Here is a 12091-nt window from a genome sequence, read left to right on the forward strand (position 1 = left end):
ATATATATATATAGAGAGAGAGAGATAGAGAGAGAGAGAGAGAGAGTAATCCTTGATCATCTTAAGGTTATGACATGATTTGGAGTTCATCGTGCTTTTCCATATCCAAATGTAATCTTTCTTGTAGTCTTGTCTTCTGACGATGCTTCTCTTGACTTATTCGTGAGATCCTTCACGTTCTAATGATACCTAACTAAAGGAGAATTTTCTAAGGTATGACTGAACCCTTAAGGTTGCCTACGTATCCAAGTGGAATCAGGTCCGGACGTAGTTCAATTACAAAGGGGTAAATATAAGAATAGAAATATATGAAGCAATGACCGAGCCTGACTCAGGCTGCCTATGTATCCAAGTGGAATCAGGTCAGGGCGTAGTTCGAGTACAATAGAAAAGTGAAACTATAAAGGGACCGAATCCGGCAAGGATTGCCTACGTATCCCGCCGAGGGAAGTCAGGTCGAGCGTAGTTCTAAATACATGGAAATGATGTTTTTGGATTTTCTAAAAGAGGACCAAACCCGATGTGGGCTGCCTACGTACCCCACCATGGGAAGTCAGGTCGAGACGTAGTTCTGTTTACATGGAATTTAAGAGTAAAAAAAATGAAAGCTAGTCTTGATGTCTTCAGATGTAGTACTTCTTGATGGAGTCTGAGTTGATTGGCTTCGTGCTCACTGTTCTATCCATTTCTGCTAAGATTACTGCTCCTCCGGATAATACTGTATGAACCATATAAGGACTTTGCCAGTTTGGTGCAAATTTCCCCTTAGCTTCTCCTTGGTGAGGAAATATCTTTTTCAATACTAATTGTCCTGGTGTGAACTGTCGAGGCTTGACTTTCTTGTTGAATGCTTTGGCCATTCTATTTTGATAAAGTTGACCATGATAAACTGCGTCCATTTTTTTCTCATCAATGAGCATCAACTGTTCAATCCTGCTGCGAATCCATTGTGCATCATCTAAACCGACCTCTTGAATAATCCTTAAAGATGGTATTTCCACTTCAGCAGGTATTACTATTTCTGAACCATAAACCAACATATAAGGAGTTTCCCCAGTGGAAGTTCTGATTGTGGTACGATAACCGAGTAGAGCATATGGTAACTTCTCATGCCATTGTCTGTGACCATCCACTATTTTCCTCAAAATCTTCTTGATGTTCTTGTTTGCTGCTTCAACTGCTCCATTCATTTGTGGCCGATAAGTTGTGGAATTTTGATGAGCAATCTTGAATCGCTCACAAATTTCCTTCATAAGATCGCTATTGAGATTGGCCGCATTATCTGTTATAATTGATTCTGGAATCCCAAATCGACAAATGATATTGTTACGAACAAAATCTGCCACGACTTTCTTAGTTACTGCCTTATATGTCGAAGCTTCGACCCATTTTGTAAAATAATCGATAGCCACAAGGATGAAACGATGTCCATTTGATGCAGGAGGCTCTATGGGTCCAATTACATCCATGCCCCAAGCGGAAAATGGCCATGGGGAACCCATAACATTGAGCTCATTTGGTGGAACTCGTATAAAATCTCCATGCACTTGGCATTGATGGCACTTCTGCACGTATCAAATGCTATCTCTCTCCATGGTCATCCAAAAATATCCAGCTCTTAAGATCTTCTTAGCTAGAGTGAACCCATTCATATGAGGTCCACATGTTCCTGCATGTATTTCTTCTATCAATCTCTTGATGTCATAGTACCATGGTCTTCCATCCAATTCCTCATCAACATAAAAACAATATGCATGTCGATCATATAACTTTACTTTAATAGGGTCGATGTAATTCTTGTCCGGATGCTGAATCATTGAGGATATTGTTGCCAAAGCATCGGCAAATTCATTTTGAGCTCGAGGGACATGTTTGAATTCAATCTTTCTGAATCTCCTACTCAACTCCTTTATGCAATGCAAATAAGGAAGGATCTTCACATTCTTAGCAGCCCATTCTCCTTGCACCTGATGAACCAATAAGTCAGAATCGCCTATGACCAAAAGCTCTTTGACGTTCATGTCTATGGCCATTCTAAGCCCAAGAATACAAGCTTCATACTCTGCCATGTTATTGGTACAATCAAACCTAATCTTGGCTGAAATTGGATAATATTGACCTGTTTCTGAAATTAAAACTGCTCCTATTCCAACTCCCTTGGAATTTGACGCTCTATCAAAAAACATCCTCAAGCCATCGCATGGTTCTGATATGTCTTCACCTACAAAAAACACTTCTTCATCAGGGAAGTAAGTTTTTAGCGGCTCGTAATCTTGATCCACTGGATTTTCTGCGAGGTGGTCAGCCAAGGCTTGTACTTTGATGGCCTTCTGTTTCACGTACACAATGTCGAACTCGCTCAACAAAATTTGCCATTTTGCCAATTTACCTTTAGGCATTGGTTTCTGAAAGATGTACTTGAGTGGATCCAATCTTGAGATTAAGTACGTGGTGTATGCAGACAGGTAATGCCTAAATTTCTGCGCGATCCAAGTCAAAGCACAACATGTTCGTTCCAACAAGGTATATCTTGCCTCATATGGTGTGAACTTCTTGCTCAAGTAGTAAATGGCTTGCTCTCTTCTACCTGTCTGATCATGTTGTCCCAATACGCATCCAAATGCATTATCCATGACAGATAAGTATAGTAGCAACGGCCTCCCTGGCTCAGGTGGGACTAATACTGGTGGGTTGGACAAATATTCTTTGATTTTGTCGAAAGCCCTTTGACATTCCTCCGTCCATTTTGTGGCAGCATCCTTCTTAAGTAATTTGAAAATGGGTTCACAAATTACTGTGGATTATGCTATGAACCGACTGATGTAGTTAAGCCTTCCCAAGAAACTCATCACGTCCTTCCTGGTCTTCGGGGGAGGTAATTGTTGAATTGCCTTGATCTTAGAGGGATCCAACTCTATGCCTCTCCTGCTAATAATGAATCCTAACAGTTTTCCTGCAGGTACTCCAAATGCGCACTTTGCTGGATTCAATTTAAGATTATACTTTCGCAACCTCTCAAAGAATTTTTGCAAACATATAGGTGATCCGAACTCCTCTTGGATTTGATAATGATATCTTCCACATATACTTCAATTTTCTTGTGGATCATATCATGGAAAAAATCGGTCATGGCCCTCATGTAGGTTGCACCAGCATTTTTTAGGCCAAATGGCATTAGTCTATAGCAATACACTCCCCATGAAGTGATAAATGCTGTCTTTTCTGCATCATCTTCATTCATCAGTATCTGGTGATATCCCGCGAAACAATCGACAAATGATTGCAATTCATGTTTTGCACAACTGTCAATGAGTATATGGATATTTGGGAGAGGGAAATCATCCTTAGGACTAGCTCGGTTGAGATCTCGATAGTCCACACATATTCTGATCTTTCCATCCTTTTTTGGCACTGGTACTATATTTTCCAACCAAGTGGGGTAATTTGTGACCCTCACAATGTTCGCCTCAATCTACTTGGTTACCTCTTCTTTGATCCTTAGACTCAAGTTTGGTTTGAACTTTCTTGTCTTTTGTTTGACGAGTAAGCAGGTGGGATCAATTGGTAGTCTATGTGAAACGATATCGGTGCATAACCCTGGCATATCGTCATAAGACCAAGCAAATATGTTGACATGTTGCCTAAGAAATTCTATTAACTCCTTCTTTCTTTCGGCCTCCAAATGTATGCTAATTCGGATTTCCTTCATAGTTTCCTCATCTCCTAAATTGACAACCTCTATTTCGTCCATATTAGGCTTCTCCTGGCTCTCGAACTGCTCGACCTCCAGTGGTAGGTTTTCAGGCATTATGCTTTCATCATATTCTTCGTGATTGGGTTCATTATTTTCACTTTGCTCAATGGATTCGTTACATGTCATAACCATTGAATTAGGATTTTTAATACGAATGCTGAAAAGTATAAAAAGGCAAGTAAAATAAATAAGTAGGTAAAATAATGAGACCGTTTTAAAGAAATCAAAGACTTTTATTTAAAAGCGTTCTAGCTCTTTTTAGAAAAAGCAACCAAAAACAAAGATCAAGCATGATACAAGCCTCAACTTTGATCATTCAAATTTAAAAATACAAAACTACATTCCACACTACCAGGACTCTTGTCGAAACAGGGATGGACTGATGGTCTAATTCTGCAAGCTTTCTCCAGGCTTAGAATCACGGATGCTCAATTTGCGGAGATCAATCTCTTCCTCTTCTCCAATCATGGCCACGAACAAATTTCCTATTCCTTCTACTATGTCATCGTCAGATGCGTGATCTAGAATTGGAACTTGCTCTGGTACAAACATTGTCTTGATGGATCCCCTGTTGTGGACTTGTCCCGATGTAGATCCATATCCGAGTCCAGTGGTACCTTTCTGATGCTTTAGCTGGATGGGTTCAACTATGCCATTGGCCCTGGGTCCAAGTCCTGTCTTAAGATGATACCCGTATTTCAACATCTCTGCTGCGACCATCTTTGCTGCCCCTGACAATTTCACACCAACCGACTCTAACTTCTCGTCAACCCTCACAGCTTGCATGATTTCTAAAGTGTGAAAAGCAGCTCCATCTAATTCCTCAGTTACTGGAATAAAATTGACAGAATAGATGGGGTGATTTAGCTCTCCATGAATGGTAACTTCTACGTGACCCCACTCAAACTTTACACATTGATGAAGAGTTGAAGGGACTGTTTTTGCCACATGGACCCATGGTCTTCCCAACAGTAGGTTGTAGTTCGATGATACATCCATCACTTGAAATAAGACAGGGAATTCTGCTGGTCCCACCTGCAATGTGAGATGGATTTCTCCAATGACACTTCTCTGTGCTCCATCAAAAGCTCTCACCTTTACACGACTTTCCTCTATATCTCCCATGTTTAAACCTAATACTTTCAGAGTTGTGAAAGGGCAGATATTACATCCAGAACCGCCATCAATCAAAACTCGCGTCACAATCTTATCACGACATTTGACCGCGATATAAAGTGCTTTATTGTGTCCAGTCCCTTCTGTTGGTAGCTCATTATCATGGAAAGAGATTTTGTTAGATTCCACCACTCGTCCGATTGTTGCAGCTAAGGTTTCACTTGTGGTCTCTCTTGGAATGCAAACCCCATTTAACACCTCCATCAAAGCATTCCTATGTACCTTAGAACTCATTAGTAAAGACATTATGGATATATGAGTTGATGTCTTCTTTAGTTGCTCTTCGACTGAATAGTCTTTTGACTGCATTGTCCTCCAAAATTCCGTGACTTCAGCATCGGTAACATTCTTCTTGGGATTTGGTTCCTTCCCAAGAACTTCTTGATTCAGATCCTCTGTAGCATAGCACCTTCCTGACCTAGTCATTCCATGAGCCACAGCGGCGTCAATTATCTTGCCCTTGGCTTCTGTTTTATAATCCCATGGGACTCCTTTGGTGTCAAACTCAGCCTTTCTAGCAACTGTAGTGGTTACTACAACTTTCGGGAGATATGTTTGGATAGTAAGAGGTTCCCTTAGCTGAACAGTGATAATAGGTTGCACTGGAGATGCAGTGGCAGCTTCGTCGGCGTTCCAGACAGGCGCGATGGTTTCTCCTAAGTTGTACTCTTATTCTAGAGAAATCATGTTGACTTCTCGATTCTCATGATTTGGCAAAGGGTTGTTGTTCACATTCGGAGGTGTTGGAGTGCATTTTATTATTCCTCTTCTGATCAACGTCTCAACCTGGTTTTTCAAGCTATAACAATCTTCTGTGTCATGACCTTGGATTCCCGAGTGGTAGGCGCATCGCTTGTTTCCATCAAAATTGTAAGGGATTGGGTCGGGGAGTTTTCCCTCCACTGGCTGTAGCACTCCTACTATCCTCAACCTTTCAAACAATTGAGCATAAGGTTTGGCAATGGGTGTGTAAGTGCGAGTATTTCTGGCTTCAAGATTTGGACGTGGTCTTGGCACATATGCTGGTCTATTTTGGTGGGTTGGTGCTTGGAGTGAGATATGTGGTCTTGTTGGACTTTGGTATGTTGGTGCTCGAGGTGGATTATAGTGTGGTCGGGTATTATATACCGGGTACGAGGTGTATGGAGTATGTGCAACAATTTGGGGATTGTTGGGGTATTGGTGGGATTGTCCTCCATGTTGGTAATTGACGACTGAAACATCCTCCTTTTTCTTCTTGATGCCACCAATGGATCCTAATTGTATGGCCTTACTTGCAGCTTGAAATGCGGCCATGGACTGAATTTTACCCGATTTGATGCCTTCCTCTATAAAATCCCCCATCTTGACCAATTCTGCAAACTTTTGGACCATCATTGACATCATCTTGTCAAAGTAGATACCTTCTTGGGCTCGAATAAAGTATTTTGAGAGCTCACTCTCATCCAGTAGTGGTTGAACCCTTGCAGCCTCGGTTCTCCAACGTCGTGCATACTCCTGGAAATCCTCTGATGGTTTCTTTTGTATGTTGGCTAATGAGAACCTGTCCGTAGTGATTTCAGTATTAAATCTGAAGCGATTCATGAAATCCTCAGCCATTTTCTTTCAGTTATACCATTTGCGAGGATCCTGGCGTGTATACCAAGTTAACACTTCTCCAGATAGACTTCAAATGAACAACTTCATTCTTAGTTTCTCATTTCTCCCTACACCGACTAACTTGTCACAATATGCCCTCAGATGTGCGTGAGGATCGCTCTTTCCATCAAATATGTCAAACTTTGGGGGCTTGTATCCTACCAGCATGTCAATATCTGGGTGGATGCATAAGTCATCATAATCTAAGCTCTCTGTTCCCCTAGTGACTTGTAGGTTTTTCAACGCCTTTCTTAGACCTTGAAGTTGAGCGTCTATTGACTTATCTTCTTTCAATCGAGCATCCTTCTCCATTTCTGCATATTGGTCAACCTCATACGAGACTTTGACCCTAACCGGTGTCGTGAAAGTAGGGGCCTCAACAGCATATACAGGTGGGATTTGTGAATCATAAGGAGCGACGGTGTGTGCTCCAAATATCTAGTTTGTCACTGGGTAGGTAGGTGTGACGGGGTCTTGAGTGGGAAGGTCAGGAGCAGTCCTGATTGCAGACAGATGAGCTAATGACGCTTGACCATGAATAGGAGCACGTTTAGGCATATTTGGAGAATCTACAGGAGGCAGGTCAGCTCTAGGGATGTAGCTGGGAATCTTGAAAGTCGGGAAGGTAGTAGCCAAAAGCTTGGCCAAGTCTCGCACTTGACGTAGTTCCTCTCTCAAAATCTCAAGCTCTTGCGCCATGTGAGCCATCTTCTTATCATTTTGGATGTCGGCTATATTTTGAGAACTTTCAGGATTTTCTACTGGTATCATTATGTTTGCAGCAACGTTAAATTCTTCTCCACCTGTCATCCTTCCCCTTGATCGAAGGTTGTATCGTGAGTCAGCCAGTTCGCAAGTCGACATAAATCAACGTTCTTTTAGGGATTAACAAAACAAAATAAAAGAAAGAAAAAGGAAAGTATGTTAGTTTGGGAAAGATTTAAATGTACAAGTATATAATACGCATACACGCCAAGTTAAACGACATTCAAATGTGTCATATACATAGCCTCTTTTTTCTAGAGGACGACCTATGTTGCAATCAATTTGATGATAAATGATCCAATAAACACATTTCGGATTTGGAATAACATAATTTATTAATCAAAGATGCCTTGGATCTTTGTAATGAAGTACATGGGCAGAAACCTAAAAAGAATTACATGGAGGCCATAAGGCTAACAAAAGGATGACAAAGCACATGATAAGAATGAAAATCTAAGGCCATGTTGGAGCGTCGTCATCATCATCATAATCATAATAGGGCCCTAGATAGTACTCAGACAGTTCGTCAATCTGGTTCGATCCTACCTCTTCATCGAACCCTATCGAACCATACTCAGAGTGAGCTTCTTCCTCTGGGTCCTCTTCTGGATCTTCTTCCAGATCTTCCTTTTTCGGCTCCTCAGGATCTTCACTTGGATCCTCTTCAAGGTCTTCCTCTGGATCTTCTTTGATCATTGGTATCAAATGATCTACTGATCCTGAAATTATTTGATTGTACATTAGTGTTGTGAATTCAATGTGAGGGAGTACTCCCTGCTTAACCCAATTAATCCATTGGTTGTCCGCAACACCCACAATCCCCTTCGTACTTGGCCGAGCTAAATGTCTCACAGTGGTACGCCACACATAATATTCTAGCGTGCACCATTTTTCATTTCCTGCCTCTATCATAATCATGTGATCCCATTCTAATTGCAAATTCCTTATACGCCCTGCTGGGATCGAAGTGAGATCATCCTCGTGTAGTGCCATATTTGCCCATAATGGTATGTCTTGGATAACTCCGAACTGTCGTAACACTCGGAGAGGAGCATATGGATGAATACCTCCTAGCCCAACCAGATTAATGAAATAGAGGTATTGCGTCCTGACAAAAACTGATCCTTCCGTCCAAAAATACTTCCAGTGGATGGAATCTCCTGTGAGGTTGGTCAAAAACGGACGCCACTCTTGCTCTCCCATAGGTGCGTCTCAATACCTAAGACGATCATTGTGGCTTTGGATCAAATTGCGGGTGTCTATTGTGTAGTCCCTTTGTGGTTCTCAGCGATAAAAGTGCTCTATTGCCCAGATCTGTAATAATACATTACAGCCCCCAAAGAAGTTATGCCCCCTTGTGCATGCTGACAATGATCGAAATACTTCAGCGAGAATCATATGCATCAAGGAATAGTTATGCGGTACCGCAAAAAGTTCCATTACAATTGGCAGAATGTTGATATTTATCGAATGAAACCTCATTGGAAAGACCATAGCCCCCCAAAAGGCCATCACAAATACCCTTGATCTCATATGCATCCATTGTCTACGAGTGCATGCAAATTCATCTCGGTGCTTATCGAAACTCTCGAGACGACCAAATCTTTGGAAAATATAGTCCAACTTTACCTTTCCATTTTCTGCACGCCTTAGTGATGGCAAGATACGCAACCCTAACAACCCAAGGAAACCTTCTATACTTATGGTTGATGGACATATCGGTGTTCTTCCTCTTATTGGTAATTCAAGAAAAATACTAAATTCCTCTAGTGTTGGAGTGATTTCAAAATCCAAGAACTTAAAGGTCACAGTGCTTGGGTCCCAAAACTCCATCAGCAATATAATGAAGATCTTGTTGGCTCGAATTCCCATGAGCGACAGCAAAGCACCTAAATGCCTTCTGATCTCAACACCATGCGCCCTACGAATGTTTTACCACCAATTTTGTATCGTATGGGGGGCCGAAACAACCATCTGAATGTTTGGAAGGTTTTGGTTGATATTCATCTGAAAGAAAGGTAAGGGTATGATAAATATGTTTATTCCAAATCCGTCATGTGTTTTTGTTTGGATCATTCATAACAACTTTCACATAAAATATGTCGTTAGGTGTATAACCTTTGACAAAGAGTGGATTTCCTAATTGCGAAGACGGTGCCTTGGATCGCCTCGCCTAAGGTGTATGCATCATGACCTATTTTCTAGAGTAAGATTTTTTCCTATATATTCAAGAGTGGACTGAATGTTTACGAGAAGGCACACTGATCTTATTGTGCAAACTCTGAAACTAAAGAATCCAAAAGAAGGTTTGGGGGAGTGTGAGACACTCCCCGCGTGAACCAGTGTGTGTATAGTGTACGGCCAAAGACTCGATAGAAAATGCAAGTGACAGTGTAAAAACAGCAATAACATGTAGTGTTTTTCAAGCAAATAAGGAGCGCAAGTTTGGATTTAGCTTGCGTCCTTTCAAATAACAAGTAATATAACAAATCACAATAAATAATTAAAACAAATAAAAGGCAAGTCATAAACAAATATCCCATAATTCTAAAACTAAATTTTACTAAGGTTAAAACCTAAAATGCAAGTACAAGTGGTTTCCCCAGCAGAGTCGCCAAGCTGTCGCACCCTATTTTCGAACGAGTCGAAATAGTTCACAACATAAAAAATGGCTATGACTCTGATTTTGAAATTGTTTGTTTAGAGTCGCCACCTAATTTTAAGAAAAATATTAAGAAAACCATTGTAAATGTAAACTCTGTTTTGATTTGCGAAATCTGTGAGATTCTAAGTAAGAGTTTTAGTTACTCGAGGGGAAGGTATTAGGCATCCCTCAGAGCTTATCCAAAGATAGTCCTTAAATTTAGTTTTAGAAAAATGATTAGGGATATTTATTCATTTTGTTTGTTTTAGAAATATTAAGAAGAAGGGTTTTATTAAATTTGAAAAAATTGTGAAAATATAAAGTATGTCATATATATACGTCTTATATATGAATGAACCAAATTTAATAATAATATATTTATTGTATAGTAAAAATAAAATAATAAATAATATACTTAAAATATATAAAAATACAAATGTATATTTTAAAATCATTTGAATAAATAACTTACTTAATTTATGGTAAAATAAATGTCTAGTATTAGCAATAATTATTTTATTTGTAGCCACAATAAAAAGAAAATGAATAAGATAATAGGCAAGTGTAGATATATAAATATGTAATATGTTGTAAATCTAATTTGGGTGAAATCTCTAATAAGATTAAGGATGCCAAAAAATCATTGAGTTTTAAAATATTAAACTACCCCAAATATATATACAAACAAAAATATTTAAAAGTTGATAGGAAATAAAATTATCTACGTTCTTATTTTCTTTTTTTCTGTCTGTTTGTTGTCTTTCTTTGTTTTTATCTTTTTCCTTTTCTCTCTATCTCTGTCCTCAAAATGAAGATGTGAGTCTTCTTTTATAATGATGGAAGATGTTCTATAAACAAGAAAATCAACAATAGTAGCTTCACTATTCTTAGTCGAACTCTTTCAAATAATTCAAACAAAAGAGCAAAAATTTCAAAAAGGAATACCAAATTTTCAACAAAAGCAACCAAAGTTTTCAACAACAAATCAATCAAGATTTCAACAATGAAATCTATCCAAATCACAACAAACCAAATCAATTTTATATATATAAAAAAACAAATGATGGAAAAGTCAAAAGAGTAACTCCATTTGTCAAAATAAAATCTCAAATATCATGCCAATAGGGACCCACCGATAATAATTGTAGAGTAGAAAATCATTGAGAATACAAAGAAATTGGGCTTCGAATTGTTCAGAATTTAAGAATATCAATTATACATATTATGAAAAAGGGAAATTGTTCAAATAAAATTACATCTTACCATAAGTATATTCCAAAATTAAGTGATCATTTAACAAATCAGAGTACATCACATATAGGCTAATTACACCAATTTCAGCATCAATATGGAGTATACCAAAATCAGTGAATACCCAATTTCTTATCAAAATTACTCAAATTCAAATAACAACAGTTCTTAATAACATCCAGATCAGTTACATACATACTAAAATGAACAAAAATAATTAGATAAATTCAAGGACAATTTTAGACGACAAATGGAGATTTTAAATCCCCAAAACACAAAAGGTTTTATGCTTTGAACAGAATCCACAACAATATAGTAAAAAAATAAACTTCATCAAACTAACTTCAGATTTCGGAATCATTGAATAAAACTAACAACCCATACACCTAATTTGCAATCTTAAGACGAAAGAGTAATGAACCAACCAAATTTGTGTCTTAAATATAGAGTTGAACAATACACAATTTAGAAGGACATTTATAGACAAAATTAACCAAAACTTCAGTAGAATCAAACTAACATCAAGATTTAATAATTAACTAATAGAAAACTAAGATTTAAAGTGATAGATTTTGAGATCGAAATGAACATACCCGGACGGATCTTAAGATCCGTCTTTGACAAATAATCTCTGATCGATTTGGACTCGAACCAATGGCGGCGAAACTTACCAGAGCTACTGGCCAGCTAACTGGAGCATCGAAGCTCCTACTGGCGTCGATGTTGTTGCCGCTGCACATCATGGTTGTTGCTGCTCGTATTGTTGTTGCCGTCGGTTGTTGCAGCTGTGAGTCATGGCTGCTGATTGCAGCTATGGGGTCGTTTGGTTGTGCTGCTGGACAACAGCTCCAGCAGCTCGGAGG

General features: G+C 39.0%; 3 protein-coding genes across 3 annotated transcripts; all 3 read right to left on the minus strand.

Annotated features, from left to right (window-relative positions):
• Window positions 1-623: 623 nt before the first annotated feature.
• LOC129872552 (uncharacterized) lies at window positions 624-1502 on the minus strand. Its single transcript, XM_055947509.1, has one exon. It carries the CDS (start codon window positions 1500-1502, stop codon window positions 624-626), a length of 879 nt encoding a protein of 292 aa, XP_055803484.1.
• Window positions 1503-1574: 72 nt separating this feature from the next.
• Window positions 1575-3808, minus strand: LOC129872553 (uncharacterized). The gene is made up of 3 exons (XM_055947510.1): window positions 3485-3808; window positions 3035-3247; window positions 1575-2762 (listed from the first exon to the last, which is right to left on the minus strand). Exons 1-3 carry the CDS (start codon window positions 3806-3808, stop codon window positions 1575-1577), a joined length of 1725 nt encoding a protein of 574 aa, XP_055803485.1.
• Window positions 3809-4141: 333 nt separating this feature from the next.
• Window positions 4142-6529, minus strand: LOC129872554 (uncharacterized). Its single transcript, XM_055947513.1, has 2 exons — window positions 5624-6529; window positions 4142-5509 (listed from the first exon to the last, which is right to left on the minus strand). Exons 1-2 carry the CDS (start codon window positions 6527-6529, stop codon window positions 4142-4144), a joined length of 2274 nt encoding a protein of 757 aa, XP_055803488.1.
• Window positions 6530-12091: the final 5562 nt, after the last annotated feature.

The sequence above is a fragment of the Solanum dulcamara genome, chromosome 11 (assembly GCF_947179165.1).
Source record: "Solanum dulcamara chromosome 11, daSolDulc1.2, whole genome shotgun sequence".
In the NCBI taxonomy this organism is placed as follows: Eukaryota; Viridiplantae; Streptophyta; class Magnoliopsida; order Solanales; family Solanaceae; genus Solanum; species Solanum dulcamara.